We start from the raw sequence: 20165 nt of genomic DNA, 5'->3' as shown, positions 1-20165 counted from the left end.
TTTTAAACACCAAGAAATAGTAATGTTTCCAACTGAAAAGGTTAAAAATTAGTCTTTACCAACACCAGCTGTCTGCTTGTCAGACGGAAGTCAGCAAAAATCTCAATTACTGGAGATTGGCTGAAACACCTGTGTTAAAGACTAAACCTTTATGATTGGTCGTCTCCCAAATAAATAGAAGAACAGGACTTAGGAAAGGTATCTCAGGTTCTGATGAAGGGGGCGTGCCCCTGAAACGCGTAGACCTTTTTAAAAAACATACGGGAGCAGAGGACGCTGATTTGGAGATCCCCTCAGACTTCCCCTGCTGGAGATTTTATATTTTATCGTTTCCTTTTACGCTTATGATCATTGGCTTTCGTGTAAGTACATTTTCACTTGCGTGTTGTACTCATCAAATAAAAGTTTTACACTATGGAGGCGCTCTGTGTTGCTTTTGTTTCCCAGATCGATGGTCGTTGTTGACCGGTGGGAGCTGCCTCTATGGTGTACCAATGAATTTACAGCCGGATTTCTCTGCAAACCGGGGGCGCCGGTATTGCTTTTTTCAGTTTACCGGTCCGTAGGAGTGATCTGACAGCTGAGTCACCAGAATCGCTTCTATTGTAAAGCCGGCCGTTGGCTTTACAAATGTAAACAGAGTCCCGGTGGCTTTGTTTAAAAAGGGCCCGCTGCCAGTGATGTACTATGTACGTCACTGGTCGTGAAGGGGTTAATTATTAAAAAGCCAAAAGCTTGTATTTCCCCATAAAAACCCGAAGTCATTCGTTAGTGCTTGAAGGTTATCAAAAAAGGGCCCTGGAAGCTTGCAAAGGTATTAAATGTTAATTAGAAGGACACTTATTATTACTCTGTTGAGGTCAGTGATTGCCAGTCCGTGATTCAAAATAAATCGAAGCCACTGGATTGCCATGACAGAGGGTAACCTCCATTTTCAGAACAGGCAGCAAATGAATGGTACCTGGTAGTCAGTATTGCGGAAAAATCCGACATACGGGTTACTTTTTGGCCCTCTAACATCATCAGGATGGAGGTTCTAGGGCTTTATGGTGAACACAGTAAAGAACACAGTTAGTCATGTCATTGGTACAAATGAGACATGCATGTGGAGCCACACGCCTACTAAAAGACGCAGACGTCAGCAAGCTCGTTCCCCCACATGTTTTTTTCAGCAAGCGGAGGAGAAATGCTAAATGCTGGCATAAGCGGCTTGCGACACGTCCTCGCAGTCACATGTAGGGTGGCGCATACAGGAAGGAAGCCCCTTAAGTGACACTCTGACAGCTGCTTCCTAGGGAAGGGTACGGGTTATAGGGGCTACTCTGTGTCATGGCTGCCACCTTTCCCCACATGTTTTACAGATATTAACCCATAAAGGGTCATGTGACAAATTACCTGCCCAGTTCCTAAAACTGGCCTCCACGGATTCCAACATGACTAACCTATCCAGTCTCCGATAGGAGATGGCTGGATGGAGGGCTGGAGTTTGCCTACCCCCGTTCTACAGGATTGGTTCCTTTTTCCATAATAGTGGTGACAGCATAATACATTTTGGGACTTTTTGCATGGTGGGTCGGATGGATGCAGGGTTCAAACTTCAGCGGTGACGGGTCCTTCCAGGATCCTGGAAGCAGACGACCGTCTGGAATTTTCCAGGCTGTCCAGGAACACGCGGTCATGTCGGAGCAATTGTAAAACGTGTTGGCCGAGCCAAGTCTTTTTGATATTTAGGTATCTGTACCCCAAATTTTTGTGACGGATCTGACGCAGTTGTTTCGGCAACTAGCGGTGTCCACTTCACTTTTTTGCGGTCTGGAGGTCCCGGGCACAATGCATGATGGGAAATTAGGTCTAGTCACCTCATTATATCCCCTGTGACCCCTAATTATTATTAAGATTGGTCTGTAAAGCCGACAATTGCTTTTATTTGTATATGTCGGTGGAATTGGGGGGGGGCGTTTTATGCCTCCTGCACTCCGGACCGTAGCCAAACCGCAAAACTATCCCTGAAAAAGCAAAGCCGAACAGGCAGACCGCAGCGAAAGACGAGACCCTTGTGGAGTTGTTGAACTGACGGCTCCAATTAATTAGCGAGCAGGAACGCCGCGCTGGCTTAAATCCACTTCCGTACGGCAAACCACCATCAATTCCCAGTCCGAACCGTTTCGGTAAATAAACGCTAATTGCCCCGGCACCCCTCCACTTGCCCTGAGCTCCTAGATCTGCCCCCGCTGCTTACACAGCTCTCATTACCGCCTCTTTGTATTCATAGGAAATGTCAATGGTGACAGCGACCCTCTCGGGGAACTGCTCCCTGCGGAAGACGAGGCAGGGGGGTGATTAGGCTTGTCTGTAGCTCTGTACGCTCTTTGCAGGCTTAGCGGGAGATCTCCATCCTAATCCTGATCCTCCATTTAAAGGGGATCTCCATCCTAATCCTAAACTTGGAGCAGTTCACGTGTTCGGTAAAGTAACATATTACTGACGATCCAGATAAATGTTACAACATATCACTAAATTCACTTTGTTAAATATTTATGTAACAAGTCAACGCGCAGGGTCATCAACAGGTTAATTAAAACTTTCCATTTACATTACATACCGATGATGTCATCACTGGATCTCTTTGCTTTTCTATGCATGCAGGCTGGGGGGAGGGGACAGCATGGGGCTGTACAAAGCTCACTGAACACTAGGGATGCGCCGATACCAGTTTTTCGGTATCGAGTACGAGTATTTTTTTCCCGTACTCGCCGATGCCGAATACCCATACCAGAAATTCCATTAAGGATGCCAGGTGGCGTGAAATGACTCACCGTCTTGCTTCCTGATTAGCCAGGAAGCCGGGCGGCAAGTAAGGACTCCCCACCCGGCTTCCCGATTAGCAAGGAAGCCGTCCCCATGCTCGCTTGTCACCAGGTGACGAGGAAGCAAGGAGCCGGCTTTCTGGCCAATCAAGAAGCCGAGGGACGCATTATGACTGGCTGCCTGGCTTCCTGATTGACCAGCTTCTCGACCAATCAGGAAGCCAGGCGGTGAGTCATTACACGGCGCCCGGTTTAGGCATTGGAGCATTTGGGGGAGTACTAGTATGGGTGTGGTTACTGGGGGTGTGGCCACTAAAGGGTGTGGCCACTGAGGGGTGTGGTCACTGAGGGGCGCTGTAAAGCTTTCTCGCACAGGGCGCCTAAGGCCCGGCCCTGGGTGCATCCCTACTGAAAACATCACAGCACCCTGCCTCAGTACTCCTCTCAGGTGCCCTCAGTCCTGATGTAAGCAAATATCATGCCTATTATGATATGCAAATCTCAAAAAGCCTGGATGGGTGGATATCACTCTGGAGGAGCATGCAGTTTGCATGCAGACCGCTATAAGTAAAGCCCACATGTGAGGCTGAGCCTGCATGATTGGAAGAACCGAAATCCAATGAATGAAAGGGGTGGACCAGGGACAGTCAGGCTGTGGGTGAAAGAGCTAGATGATGCTGGTAATGAGGCGGGCTGTGAGACGCTCCCAGTGTGCAGTGAAATCAGAGGAAGACATTTCAGTCCAGGAGAGGAGCCGGAACAACCATGCAAGACTGAAGGGAAGGGCGGAGTTTCGGCTGTATCAGCAAAGAAAAAGCTAAACTCAATATGTTTCATAGCAAAAAAATGTCAAAAACAAAACAAAAAAATGAAGGAAATGGAAAATGACAAACATGCATGTTAAGCGTGTGAAGCGTGTTCACAATGACTCTTCTTGGAGTAAATTGTGATTTCTGTCACCACCATGTCTAGAACCAGGGACACCATTACTAGCCATGCCCCTACGTTCATGGGTGGGGTGCTGGGCTTCAACAAAATGAACTGTAACAGGCCTATTGCAGTCATTAGTTTTCCAGGGCCACCATAATGTATGGGTTTGTAACCCACACTTAGGAATGTATTTATAAAACATTCGCAGAGCTCTTCACTCTGCGAACGCCTCAGTTTTAGATTCGCACCTCATTATGGCCACTACATGGAGCCGAGGAGTAGGAGAACTTCCATAAGCTCCTCATCTCCACCTAGTGGCCTTAAAGTGGTACATTCCCCTTTCACTGCCTTTTTTTTAATTTTCCAAGAAATCCTCCCCGCCCCCCCCACACACACACACACATGATATATTTCCTGAAAGCGGAGACCCTGGAGAATAAAATGGTGGCATTTGCAATTTTTCACCAGTTTAAAGTTAATTGTGAATGATAGAATGCTAGATTTTACTCCGGCATGCGTGTGTGACACAATCGTTTATGTATGGCGCACCCAACACACACACCTGCATTGTTGAGTACGTGGGGTGCGCCTTTCAATTTTTTGGGAGTTGTGTTTTTCATTTTTTGACTTTTTTTTCTCCATTTTTTAAAATTCATTTTTCATTGTAATGTATTTTAATTCCAACTTTATTGCTGTAACAAGGGGGGTGATAATTCCTCCATATAACAGCATAGTGCAGGTTCTCTTATTGGAGACATCAGGGGTCTATTGAACCCCTATTGTCTCCCCCTGCACCCTGTTGAAGCTCATTAAACACAGACTGGGCTTCTCTCCTGGTCAGAGAGGCCGGAGAATCCCAGAAGTGTATAGAGATGAACGCTTCCAGGGTCATGTGTCACAGGGGGGACCTTTAAATGGACGTTCACTGGTCTCCCACCACTGCCATGAAGGTTGAGGGCACCCAGGAAGGAGTCACATGGAGGGGGGAGAGGAGATCATGAGGTGGCACCTTTATGCAGATATATAGGATTGATCAGGCGGCTGTAAGAAAGAGACAATGTAAATAAACTACCGGCTGGTATATCGTCCGAAGTTTGTTTACACGCTGGCACTGCCACAGACGTAACGTACGTCGGTGACAGCAAAAAGGGCCCGGCAGTAATTCTGATATATGAAATGTCTGAAAATTGAAATACGAATGTGAGCCGAGTATGGCTGAGGAAAGGTTGAGCTACAAATAAGAGAACTGCACTGCACACATTTAAAGCAACCTTCCTTCTCCGGTATTCCAATTGGCATCTTCTGGCGGTAAAGGTACATCACGGGTTTAAAAAAAAAAACAGACAGAGGGTTTAATCCCTCCCCCACTCCATCCCAAACGAAGAAATACACCTATTTAATGGGGAACTGTACCACTGTGTGCTGGGTGGGGTATTGCACAGCAGACACACCTATCATGGCACACTTGCCCACAAGAGTGCCCACCTCCAGTGTTGAGCGATCCAGTCTCTTAGTCGCCACTGTGCGCCTCGCCACTGCCATTTTCTCCGTCGCTTTTAGGTGAACGAAGGAAGACGTTCCTTGTCTCTATTGCCAAAAATCTCTACCCCGTAGCAATGTTTTAGTTGCACTTTAAGAGTCATGGCGGGTAATGGCGGCAGATGTGCCCCGGATACCACCACAGACACAGAAGAATGCGGCGTAACCCTCCAGCATCAACCAGACGATGAAGCAGTCCAATCTGGATGGGCCAAGCCTTTAAATGGATTTTCCACCGCTGGTTACTCGGCAATGGCAGCATGTCTATAAACAGGGCAAGTGTTTGTTACGTTGTTTCCTTCAGCTCGACGGAACAACAGTGACCGGCCTTCAGATTCTACAGCAAAGGCAGTGATGTGATAACACAGGATCATTGCCACATAAGCCACGGTGGAAGGGGAAGGCCGAGGTGCGCACAGGCCACTAAATTGGCAGCAGATGTATGCAACGCAGGATTAAGATGGGGGGGCCCAGCCATATGTTAACAAGAAGAGCGTGTGCCCCATGCTTGCGCTCCTTCTCCGCGGCCCCATCACGGAATCCTTGCGCAATCTGGCGTTAGGCTGGCCACGTGTCAGACGGAATTAGCAGCCTGTCAGGAATTGAGCAATATGGGGGCCCGGGAGAGCGCGCGTCCTGCACATTATCGCGCTGAATTATTCAATAACTCCGCCAAGCGCTTTTATTGTAAAATGTGACCAGATCTAGAAGTAGAGAGCGCCCTGCGCAGGGGGACAGTTCCAAGAATAGCATCTGTCATAAAGCATAACATCTGGGTGAGAAGGCTTTGATAGAAGCTGACCCTCCTTTTACCCAGTGCTGTCACTTATGGCAATCATCAGCCTGTATCTGACATACTAAAGGGCCGAGACGGGCCTTAAGGTTCTTTTCGGCCCTCAGTATGTCAGCCCTCATTAATAGAAGGGGCTTGGTGATAATAACTGGCAGCGTATAGCATATGGGACGTTGCCCCTGGGGGTAAAAATGATCATAACAGATGGCAAACTGTTACAGCAAACACACAAACATGAGAGGCTGAGATCACATTCCGCAGGACAGATACTACCGCCATACTGTGCCAGCTGTTACCTATGACAGTGCAAATCCTGGGCTGCTGGCACTGCTCCTGTGCCAATAGAAGAGACGTTCATAGGAGAACTGCGTCCTCCCAAAAACGGGTCCCGCTGACAAGATAAGTAAATCTGGGACAGAGATCTCCCCGCCAGGACTCACAATTCTGCAGCAAAAAACACTGACTGGATTCCATCATTACTCCCCGCACTCGGTCACTGCAGAGCTTAGCATCTGATCACTTCCTACAATGGTGGTAAAATCCTCCATACAGCAAATGTCCCATTTTCCTTGAAATAGATCCACATCTTGCCTGTGTGGGAATTGTTTTAGCCCCCCCATGGGGCAAACTTGGCCATAGCTGCCCCACAGGGGTGTTAGGGTTCTCATGACTCATCTAGACCGAAACTACTGGGCACTGGGCATTCCGGCAGTGTTAGAATTGCAGTGATTCATGTCTCCATTGGCCCTGGAGGTCCTCTTTAGCATTCCCCCTCCTGGTACGGTGACATTAAAGCCCCACCTGCACCCCCCACGGGCCGTGTCACTCGTTTATCGGCAGGGAAAGCAGGCTAAGTGTCAGTAATGAGGCGTGGGAGGTTCGAGAATCTATTATTCATCAGGTAAACACCAACGTCGTCATTAGCATTTTAAACACGCACATTAGCGCTGCCAAGAAAGGTGACACCGCTGGGCCGCACCGGGGGGGGACAACCGGTGTCAGCTCTGTGTATCTGGGGCCTTTGATCCCTTCTGCCTCCCCCTCATGTGTCACCTTCCGATGGTGATCCCATCTCTCATCAGCAGCAATCAACTCTCGGGAAGGATCAATCATATGATTGCCACAGTCTCCGGAAGAGCCCCATGCGTGTTTCAAGAGCAATCTACGATGAGTGACACCAATCAGGGGACTGGCAATGCTTTCCAGGAATCAGCTGTGCTAAAGTCAGGAGGTTTGCTCTTTGGGTATTTGAGTTTTATGTTGTTTTTATGTAGATTGGGCAGGACTTTCCGTCTGTGGATGGGACTGCAGCCTCTTGCCAGTCATTCTATCCTAAGAAGGTCCCCCTGGAAAAAAATACACCTTCCTTGCACACAGTGCTACCAGGAGACTGCAGATTGGGTGAATCAAGATGTGAATAAATTATTCCTGTATGAATTGGGGTGTGCAACATGAGAACGGGGATAGAGCGGTGTCTGCTCTTTGACAGAGGAAGTTGGTCATTCTTGGGTTCGGGATTTGGTGTTCCTAGACCACTATGAAGGGGGCAATGGCACACTCAGTATCATCAGGATACAAGACCTGGACAGGCCCGCTGTGTCCATTGCACATATTTCCATGTGAAAATTTCAAGTTAGGCCGGAATGAACCTTTAAATCACGGCATGGAGTGCTGGTGTCCCACCGTTGTAGAGCTCTGAACATCAATTCTGCTTTTGGAACCCCACCATGTGGATCCTAACACAGCACATTGCAATCTGGCCAACCGGAGACTCCAAAAACAGATTTAGGGCTCCCTTGATGTCCCAACCCACAGACTGTACAATAACATTAGGTCACATCCTCCTCCTCCAGGTGTCTGCATGGTCTAGGTCTGCTTTCCGGTTGCACTTCTGTTGAGTCTTCGGTTTACTAAATTGTCTTTGATTTCTGCTTGTGGCCATCATGTTGGATCTCTTTGTCGACAAGATCCTGTTTCAGAAAATATAGTACCGGGTCTCTGGTCAACAAATTTCTATTGGATCTTTGTTGTTTGAATGACGTTGAGTCTGGTTGGCATGACTGTGCTGGCTGTACCATATTCAAGTCCTAGAAAACATGTTCTTGATGTCTGGGAGATTGGAGCATGTTGGGTCTGGTTGGACAGGTTGTGTTTGTTGAATATTATTTAGGTGATAGAAGGAATGTTTTGGATCTCTAGAATCTGAATAATAGGGTGTGCTAAGTCTAGCTGGCAGGTTAGTGCTAGTTTTTTGGTAGGCAGGCGTGTTATATTTTGGTAGGTAGGGTTGTGTTGTTGTTGGTGGGATTGTGTTAGGTTTTGGTTGGTAGGACCATGTTGGGTTTTAGTTGGCAGGATTGTGCTGGGATTTGGTTGCCAGAATTGCGTTGAGTTTTGGGTGGCAGCATTGTGTTGGGTTTTGGTTGGGAGAGTTGTGTTGAGTTTTGGTTGGCAGGGTTGTGTTGTTGTTGTTGGTAGGATTGTGTTGGGTTTTGGGTGGCAGCATTGGGTTGGGTTTTGGTTGGAAGGGTTGTTTTGGGTTTTGGTAGACAGGATTGTGTTGGGTCTGGTAGGTAAGGTTGTGTTGGGTTTTGGTTGGCAGGATCGTGTTGGGTCTGGTAGGTAGGGCTGTGTTGGGTCTTGGTAGACAATTTTGTATTAGGTTTTGGTTGGCATGATTGGGTTGCATCTGGTAGGCAGGGTTGTGTTGGGTTTTGGTTGGCAGGATTGTATTGAATCTGGAAGGCGGGGTTGTGTTGGGTTTTGGTTGAAAGGATTGTATTGAATCTGGTAGGCATGGTTGTGTTAGGTTTTGGATGGCAGGATAGTGTTGGGTCTGGTAGGTAGGGCTGTGTTGGGTCTTGGTAGAAAATTTTGTGTTAGGTTTTGGTTGGCAGGATTGTGTTGCATCTGGTAGGCAGGGTTGTGTTGTGTTTTGGTTGGCAGGATTGTATCGAATCTGGAAGGCAGGGTTGTGCTGGGTTTTGGTTGGCAGGATTGTGTTGGGTCTGATAGGCAGGATTGTTTTGGTTGGCAGGATTGTGTTGGGTCTGATAGGTAGGGTTGTTTTGGGTTTTGGTTGGCAGGATTGTTTTGCATCTGGTAGGCAGGGTTGTGCTGGGTTTTGCTTGGCAGGATTGTATTGAATCTGGTAGGCAGGGTTGTGTTGGCTTTTTGTTTGGCAGGATTGTATTGAATCTGGAAGGCAGGGTTGTTTTGGGTTTTGGTTGGCAGGATTGTGTTGGGTCTGATAGGTAGGGTTGTTTTGGGTTTTGGTTGGCAGGATTGTTTTGCATCTGGTAGGCAGGGTTTTGTTGGGTTTTGCTTGGCAGGATTGTATTGAATCTGGAAGGCAGGGTTGTTTTGGGTTTTGGTTGGCAGGATTGTTTTGCATCTGGTAGGCAGGGTTTTGTTGGGTTTTGCTTGGCAGGATTGTATTGAATCTGGAAGGCAGGGTTGTTTTGGGTTTTGGTTGGCAGGATTGTATTGGGTCTGATAGGTAGGGTTGTTTCGGGTTTTGGTTGGCAGGATTATTTTGCATCTGGTAGGCAGGGTTGTGCTGGGTTTTGCTTGGCAGGATTGTATTGAATCTGGTAGGCAGGGTTGTGTTGGGTTTTGTTTGGCAGGATTTTTTTGAATCTGGTAGGAAGAGTTGTGTTGGGTTTTGGTTGGCAGGATTGTGTTGGGTCTGATAGGCAGGGTTGTGTTTGGTCTTGCTTCACAGTTTTGTGTTGGGTTTTGTTTGGCAAGATTGTGTTGGTTTTAGTTGTTTAAATGTTGTTGAATCTTTGTGACAGGAACGTATGATTTTGGATTTCACTGAGTCTGTTTTGGAAGAATTGCGTTAGGTCTCTAGTTGGAAGGATTGTTTTGGGTCGAATACAATTTAAGGAAATGTTTGCTGTGAAAACAGACACAATGTTTTGTTTGTGGAAAGACATTCTTGACATATGAATTGTTTATTATCCCAATTTCCATAAATCATTTGTCATAGTCTTACATTTTTGTCTTATATCAATTTACATATTGCTAATATATTTAAAAAAAAAACATTCAGTGTCTGATGTTCTTCACGTGGAAAGCAATTTCTCATTTCTGAAGCCTCTTAGCTTGCAGTCCCTGGTTGTTCTGTTTATGGATGAGGGCTGAATTGATAACATACAGAAAGGCAAGATATCTGCATGGTCTAGGTCTGCTTTGTGGTTGCGTTTGCTGTTTCCTAACCTAACTGTAGCTCTCTTGTAGTATCCACCAAGAACGGGTTAAATTCCATTCAGCAGAATGTTATTTGCTGTCAGAATAAAAATTCAGGCCAAAATAGAAGTGGTGAAGCACTTAAAGATTAAGAGCATGTTGGGTCCCCCACGTTGCTGGAGAAAGTTTGAAGATCTCGAACATGAGAAACTAATACATAAAACTCTCTGACAAAGAGAATTAATGACACCCAGCTGTACGGCTGAAACCACAATAACTCCACAATAACTCCGAGGCATCAAATTGCCTCCATATTTCTCTGGCTGGCAGTCAAGAGCAAATTCACCTCCCGCACCTGGCCTGGTTGATGGCTCTCATGAACGCCAAGTGCCCGTCATCGCTGGTTCCTTTGAAACCTGGCTGGCAAATTACTGTACCTATTCATAGGAGGGATCATTATCTTGTAACACGACATTCTACAGCAGTATCATCTGTCTGTTGTCTTTCTCTTCCATAACTGTAGCCTTCACTGTATCGACAATTCTCAGAATTTGTGGTATTTTTATTCAGATGCTAACCCACATGCACACCAACAATCTGGACTCTCATCCAAGCCATAAGGCAGTTAGATCTCTGCCAGGGTCCATAGGGCTGAAGTCTAGACGGCAGCTAAAGGGGGTGCAGATGGTTCTACTGCTCCGGGTCTATGATGTCAGGGTCCCTGGGCATAACTGGCACTGCCTATTATCTACCAGCTGCTCCCCTACATCCTGTAGAGAAAAAAAAAGCCAAATTCCTTTCCTAATATATCCCTTTTCCCTCACCTAATCTGCTGATTCCCCCTGTAGGAGGCTTATTACAGAATTATCCTCTACGTAGGTAACAATATATTCACTTTCGGATTATCTGGCATTTGTAATAAAAACACAACTAAACCCTCAGCATGTAAACTTTGCTAATGTTAATCCCCGCATCCATTATCAAAATCCCCCACATCAAAATACTGCCTTCCCTAAGTAAGCTTACTTTTGATCATCAATTCCACGCATGTTGCCGCAGTGCAGTACAAAAGTACTTCCTCTGGTTGCCTGTGCACGTGCAACTAGTGAAGACCTAGTGATGCTGTTGGTGGTGGGATGGAGGCAGTCTATCACGTACCTGAGGCAGAGACGGGAAGACAAGGAGGCTTCTTTTGAGACTCGTGTCCTGCAACCCCTGGGGTTGGAACAGAAGGCTGCAGGACAGCGAGGAGCACGAGTGCCACGGATGGAAGCAGACACCAAGCAGGAGATGTCTGGTAGCGAAGTCAGCAGGCCAAAGGTCATAACCGGGTAGGCAGCATGGGAACAGATTCAGGAGACAGGAATCGTGGTCCAGAAAGCCAAGGGTCAGAGCCAGCCGGGCAGCAAGGTACCGAATCAGAAGGCAAGAGCGAAGTCCAGAAAACAGGCCAAGGTCAGGGGCAGGCAGCAAGCAGCAGAATGGTCCAAGACAATCCATGTCGAAACAGGTCACATGCAATTCAACAGGAAGCACTAGCTGACAAGACCATCAGCAATGTTGTGATCTCAGGCTCGTTCTTATATAGCCACCTATGAGGTAAGATGTCATTTCCTGTGCGCCTGCTGTTTACGCATCTTCCCGAGCACCTTTGGTTGCGCGCACCTGCGCGCTATGGTCCGTCTTCGGAGGTAGGGTCTTTGCGCCATTTTACCCTTACACTGTCCAATGATGTGACCTACTCTGGAAGGTCGGCACATCTACCAGTAGTTTTCTCTGCCCCTCCATACAGTGCATGCAAAGGCAGCATTGCCACCCTGGTAATGGAAGTGTGGGGGTGAGAACTAAAGTTTTTACAGATCCTGCAGAAGAATCAAGATGGAGAGTGGCAAACACCAACACATTAGCAGAAAGGTCAAATATATTTTGAGGACATGTCATTAAATACACTTTTTTGCAAGTGGTCAACCACACACCAACTCCAATGTGTCAAACAGCTTTATTTAGGCGTTAAGAATACACGGTAGGCAGCAAGGTTTTGCAACCATCAGTGGTTCCTTCATGAGGCAAACATAGTGACTAATGAAGGAACCACTGATGGTGCTGAAACGTTGCTGTCCACTAGTGCCAGCATGTATTTTTAACATCTAAATAAAGGCGTTTGACAACATTGGACCTGGTGTGCGGGTGACTACTTGCAAATTGGATTTACACGGCGCATCCGCCGGTCACACCAGCGCCCATTTGATCATATTGGGATTCCGGTTTGGAGTGAGGTGGGATACATGCTATTAAATACCCTATAACACATGTTATTGAGATTGTTTGATTAGGTTTGACCGGGGCTTTGAGAATCACATCCATGGTCAACCAGATCCATGATCCAGCCGTTCAGTTGTTGATTGGTACTGTGTTGTCATTTCAACCTTGGATGCAGGAAGACGATCAGCAGTTCTTAGGCTACTTCCATTTCAGCTATAACCTTGTTGATGACCAACGCTTTGGTCATGAGATGGACAGTTTTCTTCATATTGGCCACAACAGTACGTTGAATTTTGGTGCGGCGACTTTGGCGCACTGTACATAGGCGCCAAAATCACACATTTGTACCTCAAAATACTGGTAGAACTTGTATGTCTGTAATCGTATTGCTCACTGTGATAATATGCATTGATTGTCATAGCCGGGCACATTTTCCTTTGAGGTTTGGGGGTTATCTTGAGGTTAAGGGTCAGCCGGTGAATATTTATTTTTGGGATGTGATATATTTTTAGTCTCTAATGTTTTTGGTTTCCTAATTCTCCTCCATGTTTCCACTCCCCTTCTAGTTATCTACATCTGCTGCCCACCGGACGACTTCCGCCAACTCATGCTGCAAGCTTGGAGCCAAGGCCTGTGCTCCGGCGACTACGTCTTCTTCTACATTGACAACTACGGCTCCAGCCTCCAGGGCTCCACCTTTCCCGACTACCGGCAGCCCTGGTACAGAGGTGACGCCGACGACGACAAGGCCATGGAGGCGTTTAAGGTAAAGCCATCCAATCCTTTCTCTTCTTGGCCAACTTCAAAGTCTTTGCAGCTTATTAAAGGAGAATTGGATGGAGGGATTTGCAGAGGTTTGGGGTTAATCTTCATACAGGCCCTGGGTAGCTTTGAGCTTTCCAGATTGGTATAAGTGTGCCTTTGAATGCTTATGTGTCTAGGGCCCCGGGCCCTCCATATTTCCATACTTTGTGAGTCATGCATTCTGACAGACGAAGGGATGCAGGGTATTGTCGGAGGAAGGGATGAGACGGAGTGCTTCCTTTAGGGCGGCCGTGGTCTCCAAGAGACAAGGCAGAGCGTAAAATAATGGATGAGGGGAAGGTAGCGAGTAATTAGAAAATATGAAATTGGTCACAAAAAGTGAAAGAGAATCTGCGAACTTCTTAAAATTCTGTAGTTGTATATATCAATGTTATCCGCTCATCATATGAATATGGAACATCAACAGTAATGTGACTGGCTGAGTATACGGCAGAGTTTTACTTTACATTCACGTCAGTTTGTGGCAGAGGATTTGTCATAGAGGCCTTGCTGCATGTGAGACAAAGGGAGACGCAGTGACGGAAGGTGACTCTAGGCCTGTGCAGCTGACATTTCTGAAATGGCATCTCCTTCCCTCCCCCTCACACATACACAGTGAACTGGAACACCCCGTCACCCGTGACTTCTATGGAAGCGGCACTTAGGTTGATGGCCCCCCGCGGATTCTGGTTCCCAGGTGTGAGCTGTCACTCACCAATGCTGCGCTCCACTGTCGGCATTAAATCAAGCCGACTGAAAGGTAGCAAAGGGTTAATAAATGAGAGGTTGTAGGATTACAGATATTTCTATACAGTATGCCAAACCGCTCTCACTATTGTACCCACACTCCACCTCTCCTCCTCTGTTATACCCCAATCCCACCTCTGTCCCTCTGTTATACCCCAATCCCCCTCTGTGCCCCTTTATTATATCCTAATCCCTCTTCTATCCATCTACTGCACTCCAATCCCCACCTGTCACTTCTTTATACCCTAATCCCTCCTCTGTCTTTCAACTGTACCCTAATCCCCCCCACTGCACCCCAATCCCCTCTCTGTTCCTCTAATGTACCCCCAACACCGCCTTTTATTATACCCCAATCCCCCTCTGTGCCCCTTTATTATATCCTAATCCCTCTTCTATCCATCTACTGCACTCCAATCCCCACCTGTCACTTCTTTATACCCTAATCCCTCCTCTGTCTTTCAACTGTACCCTAATCCCCCCCCCCCACACTGCACCCCAATCCCGTCTCTGTTCCTCTAATGTACCCCCTACACCGCCCTTTATTATACCCCAATCCCCCCTCTATCTCTTTACTGCACCCCAATTCTCCCTCTGTTCCTCTATTTGACCCCATGCACCCAACCTCTACCCCAATCCCTCTTCCATCCCTCTATTATACCCCAAACCTTCTCCTGTCCTTATACTGTACCCCAATGCCTGTCTGCCCCTTTATTATACCCCATTACCTCCTCTGTTCTGCTTTTGTACCCCAATATCTCTTCTGTCCCTATACTGTACAACAATCAACTTTCTATTCCCCTATTATACCCCACTCCCCCCTCTGTTCCTTTATTGTACCCCAATCCCCCCATCTGTTCCATTATTATACCCCAATTCCCCTCTGCCCCTTTATTATACCCCAATCTCCCCTCTATTGTACCCCAATTCCCCCTATGTTCCTCTATTATACCCCAATCCCCCCTCTGTCCCTCTATTGTACCCCAATCCCAACCTCTGTCCCTCTATTATAGCCCAATCCCCCCTCTGTCCCTCTATTGTACCCCAATCCCCCCTCTATTGTACCCCAATTCCCCCTATGTTCCTCTATTATACCCCATTCCCCCCTCTGTCCCTCTATTGTACCCCAATCCCCACCTCTGTCCCTCTATTATACCCCAATCCCCCCTCTGTCCCTCTATTGTACCCCAATCCCTTCTCTATTGTACCCCAATTCCCCCGCTGTCCCTCTATTGTACCCCAAACCCTCTCCTGTCCTTATACTGTACCCAATCCATGTACCCATTGCACTCCTCAAACGCTCATCCATGGTAAGAAAGGTGGGTGAATCGGCAGCCGACGGATGGCAACCGTCCAGTAATAAAGAAAAGTATGGACACCGGCACTCCAAGGATAGAAGTAGGTCTATTTATCGACGCACGTGCAAAACATGCTCATTGTGACATTTCGGGGTCACGCAGGATCCCCTTCATCAGGCAGAGCAAGGTGCACGTGCATCGATAAATAGACGTACTTTTATCCTTGGAGTTCCGGTGTCCATACTTTTCTATACTGTACCCCAATCTCCTCCCTATACCCCTACTGTTCCTCTTTTGTGCTCCAATAACCCCTCTGTCCCTTTAATGTACCTCAATCCCTCCTCTGTTGTGCTATTGTACCCCAATCCCCTTCTTTTTTTTTTTATTTCCAACAAATTGTTATTGATTTTCCACATACAGGCATAGGCAACAGAGCTTAATACAACCTCTTGTACAATTTTTTTTATCTGATTAATAAAAACATTCAGTTATTGTATCTGCATCCTAAATTGGTAAGCTGGACAATATTGAACAAGCTATTAATACGGATCACGTTGTCCTAGTGTTCTGGACTTCTGTGTAGCAAGTTGGAAAGCACTTAATCTCATATCCGTGTTTCTTTATTATACCTCAGTCACTATTCTGTCCCTATACTGTACCCCAATTCACTCTCTGTCCCCCCATTATACCCCAGTCCCCCATCTGTTTCCCTATGGTACGCCAGTCCCCCTTCTGTCTCTCAATTATAACCTAACCCCCTCTGTCCAGCTAGTGTACCCCAATTGCCCTATTGTTCCTTTACTGTACCCCAATCCCCCCCTTTGTCCATCTACTATACCACAGTCCTCCCTCTGCCCCTCTACTTAACCCCAACCCCCCACCTTCTGTCCCTCAATTGTACCACAATACCTCCTCCATCCTGCTATTATACCCCAATCCCTCTCCTGTCCCTATACTGTACCCAATCCCCCCTCTGTTCCTCTTTTGTGCTCCAATCCCCCCTTTGTTCCTCTAATGTACCCTAATTCCTCCACCATCTTGATGTTGTATCCCAATAGCCCTCTGTCCCTCTTTTATACCCCAATCCCTCTTCTGTTCCCATAATGTACCCCAATCCACTCTCTATTTTCCCATTGTACCCCACTTCCCCCTCTGTTCCACTAGTGTAACCCGATTGCCTTACTGTACCCTACCCCCCATCCCTCTATTATTCCCCAATCCCCCTCTGTCACTCTATGGTACCCCAATTCCCTCTCTGTTCCTCTTTTGTTCCCCAATCCCTGTCTGCCCCTTTATTATACCCCATTACCTCCTCTGTTCTGCTTTTGTACCCCAGTACCTCTTCTGTCCCTATACTGTACCCCAATCAACTCTCTATACCCCATTATACCCTACCACCCATCCCTCTATTATTCCCCAATCCCCCCTCTGTCCCTCTATTGTACCCCAATTCCCCCTCTGTCCCTCTATTGTACCCCAATCCCCCCTCTGTCCCTCTATTGTACCCCAATTCCCTCCGATGTTCCTCTAATGTACCCCGATCCCCCCTCTGTCTCTCAATTATTCTGGAAACCCCCCTCTGTTCCTCTAGTGTACCTCAGACCTTCTCTGTCCCTCTATTATACCCCAATCCCTCCTTTGTTCCTCTATTATACCCCTATTCCCCTTTTGTGTCAGTATTACACCCTAATATTCTCGGGGGACATCTGCCCTTCTTTGGCCCACCATGTCTGGTAATTATACCTGTGAAAACATCATTACCAAGAGCATAAAAACACGGCACATGCTTAAAGGGCCAGTCCATCCAAAAATGATATTTCAGTTATATGTACAGGTGAAACTCGAATAATTAGAATATCGTGCAAAAGTAATTGCAGTAATTGCTGCAAAAGGGGCCCAAACCAAGTACTGAGTACATATGCATGCTTATACTTTTCAGAGGTCCGATATTGTTCTATGTACAATCCTTGTTTTATTGATTGCATGTAATATTCTACTTTTTTGAGGTTGTGGATTTGGGGTTCTTGGGGTTTTCATGAGCTGTAAGCCATAATCATCACAATGATGACAAATCACGGCTTGAATTATCTTGCTTTGCATGTAATGAGTCTCTCTCATATATTAGTTTCACCTTTTAAGTTGTATTAGTGAAATAAATGAACTTTGCACGATATTCTAATTATTCGAGTTTCACCTGTATATGAGTCATGTTCAGTCAGAAGCCTGCAAGTGTCCTATGAATAATGTGATTGTGCAGATACCCTCTTATGTGTTGTCTCTCCTGGTCAGTCAGTGATGATTATCACCTACAAGGAGCCAGAAAACCCGGAGTACTTTGCATTCCTGCAAGATCTGAAGAGCTACGCCCCCAAATTCAATCACACCCTGGAGAGCACGCTGGTGAGTGCGGGATTAGAGGGGGGCAGAGGGGTCGGGGCACTATGTCCATATCACTGCCATATTGCTGCTTGGTTTTTGGATGGTGAATGTGCACACTCTGACAGGAAGTGCCTGAACAAGGTCCCTCGTGGCAGGATCTGCAGGGATTATTTTAATGAAAGCTACAGATTGTAAATGACATGATATAAGAATTAGTTATAGTGCTGCTCCCACATGTATGGGATCCCTGTCAGTGGTGACGTCCCCATGTGACAAGCAGGAGCCAATCAGAGCGGCTCCTGCTTGAGTAATCCCTGTAAATGACTTAATTCTGTGCAACACTGAAGGCTTGCGGACTGGACAGTCTGGACTCTGGCGATAGATCACCAGTGACACGATCACCAAGAGCCTGTCTGCTAGCTTACCGCTACCTAAGTCAGCAAGACGAACAAGATTTGGCAGCGATCGGGGGCCAGCAATGGAGCGATTTCACAGAGGTGAGTGGAAGGCTCTCCTACGTGACAATGTGTCGCTAGTATCAGAGTCGCCCGTGTGACATCAGCCTTACCACGACAGAGCATGTGGAACCTGTCCAGAGAAAAAAAAAACAGATATTTAAAAAAATTCTGCCCCTCCCCTGAGGAGCCCTTTCCTCCTCCTGTTTCCCTTAGCAGGGTTTTTTTTTTACCTTTATTTAATTTATAAAAAATGTCTCTGTGCGCAAGCGAAGATTTTGCCTTGTGAAGGCAGCAGTGACATCATCACTGAGCTGTACATAGACTGAGCAAAGAGCAGAGCTGTGGGAGGAACCCAGCAGGCTCCACCTACTGCAGGCTGCCTGCAGAAAGCTGCAGGAGGGGCCGGAGACAAGACCAGTCACCCTGCACAAGCAAAGAGAGCAACAGTGAGCGGTCTTTATTACAGGAGGGGGCGGAGAACAGGCCAATCACTCTGCACAAGGAGAGAGAGCAGCAGTGACCGGTCTTTATTACAGAAGGGGGCGGAGACAAGACCAGTCACCCTGCACAAGAAGAGAGAGCAGCAGTGACCGGTCTTTATTAAAGGAGGGGGCGGAGACAAGACCAGTCACCCTGCACAAGGAGAGAGAGCAGCAGTGACCGGTCTTTATTACACAAAGCTCCAAGTTTCACAGTCTCATCCTCCTTCACAGCCCCCCTTCCCCATCTACTGCATGATACTTGATAGCACACCATGTGCAGGAACAGAGCTAGGAAACCTCCTACAGCATAATGGAAGCTGAGGTTTCTTGCTGATGAGCTGCTGTGGACTTCGCTTCAACTTCAGAATTTGTGGCACATTGCCCCTGGTTGCCCCCGGGCCTCCTCTGCCCATAGTTTGATATGTTCACCGCTTGGACCCAGGGGTCACTGACTGTGCACGTCAGCAGGAAAAGCCTCATTCTTAGGCCGCAGGCAAAAGACAATGAGATACAATCTAGGACAGGATCCAGTGTCGGTCCGGAGTGTCCCACTATGGTGAGAGCGTGCGCAGTGCGTGTGTCAGGTGCTGGCAGGACTCAGAGGTGTCATTACACGGGACTGTGAGCGTGCAAGGACAATGCCACAGGATGTGTGTGTGCTGCCGTGCCAAGATTTGTGGCTCATGACCTCTTTCATGTTGTTTACAGATGAACACGGTGGCAGCTGCGTTCTACGATTCGGTCATGTTGTACGCACATGCGGTCAACGAGACCAGAGTGAAGGGGGAGAGCATGAAAAATGCCACCGCCATCATAAGCTACATGTGGAACCGAACTTACTATGGTAAGACAGTGTGTGCTGGAAGGGAAATATCTGCCCCCAATTCCCCCTCTATTGTACCCCAGTCACCCCCTCTGTTCCTCTATTGTGTCCCAATCTCACCTTTGTCCCTCTGTTATACCCCAATCACCCCCCTGTCCCTCTATGTTACTCCAATCTCCGCTCTGTCCCTCTATTGTACCCCAATATTCTTCTGTCCCTCTATTGTACCCCAGTCACCCTTCCCGTTCCTCTATTACAACCCAATCCCCCTCTGTCCCTCTATTGTACCCCAGTCACCCCTCTGTCCCTCTATTGTACCCCAGTCACCCTTCTGTCCCTCTATTGTACCCCAGTCACCCCCTCTGTCCTCTATTTTACCCCAATTACCCCCCTGTCCCTCTATTATACCCCAATCCCCCCTCTGTCCCTCTCTTATATCCCAATTCCCCCCTCTGTCCCTCTATTGTACCCCAATCTTTTTCTGCCCCTCTATTACACCCTAATCTTCCTCTGTCCCTCTATGTTACCCTAATCCCTGCTCTGCCCCTCTAGTGTACCTCATTACCCCTCTGTCCCTCTATTGTACACCAATCCCCTTCTGTCCCTCTATTGCACAACAATTCCCCCTCTGTCCCTTTATTATACCCCATCT

At 47.3% G+C, this 20165-nt stretch overlaps 1 protein-coding gene across 2 annotated transcripts in view; it reads left to right on the top strand.

The window, feature by feature from the left end:
* Positions 1 to 20165, top strand: part of NPR1 (natriuretic peptide receptor 1) — a 71495-nt gene that overhangs the window by 19377 nt on the left and 31953 nt on the right. For both annotated transcript variants that reach the window (XM_018566411.1, XM_018566410.1), the window contains 3 exons: positions 13092 to 13291; positions 17661 to 17771; positions 19399 to 19534. In XM_018566411.1, coding sequence (XP_018421913.1) covers positions 13092 to 13291; positions 17661 to 17771; positions 19399 to 19534 — 447 coding nt within the window. The remainder of the gene's footprint in view (positions 1 to 13091; positions 13292 to 17660; positions 17772 to 19398; positions 19535 to 20165) is intronic.

Source organism: Nanorana parkeri, unplaced genomic scaffold (assembly GCF_000935625.1).
Source record: "Nanorana parkeri isolate BGI_ZX_2015 unplaced genomic scaffold, ASM93562v1 scaffold947, whole genome shotgun sequence".
NCBI lineage: Eukaryota > Metazoa > Chordata > Amphibia > Anura > Dicroglossidae > Nanorana > Nanorana parkeri.
The sequence above is the reverse complement of the archived record's forward strand: the minus strand, read 5'-3'. Positions and strand labels throughout refer to the sequence as shown.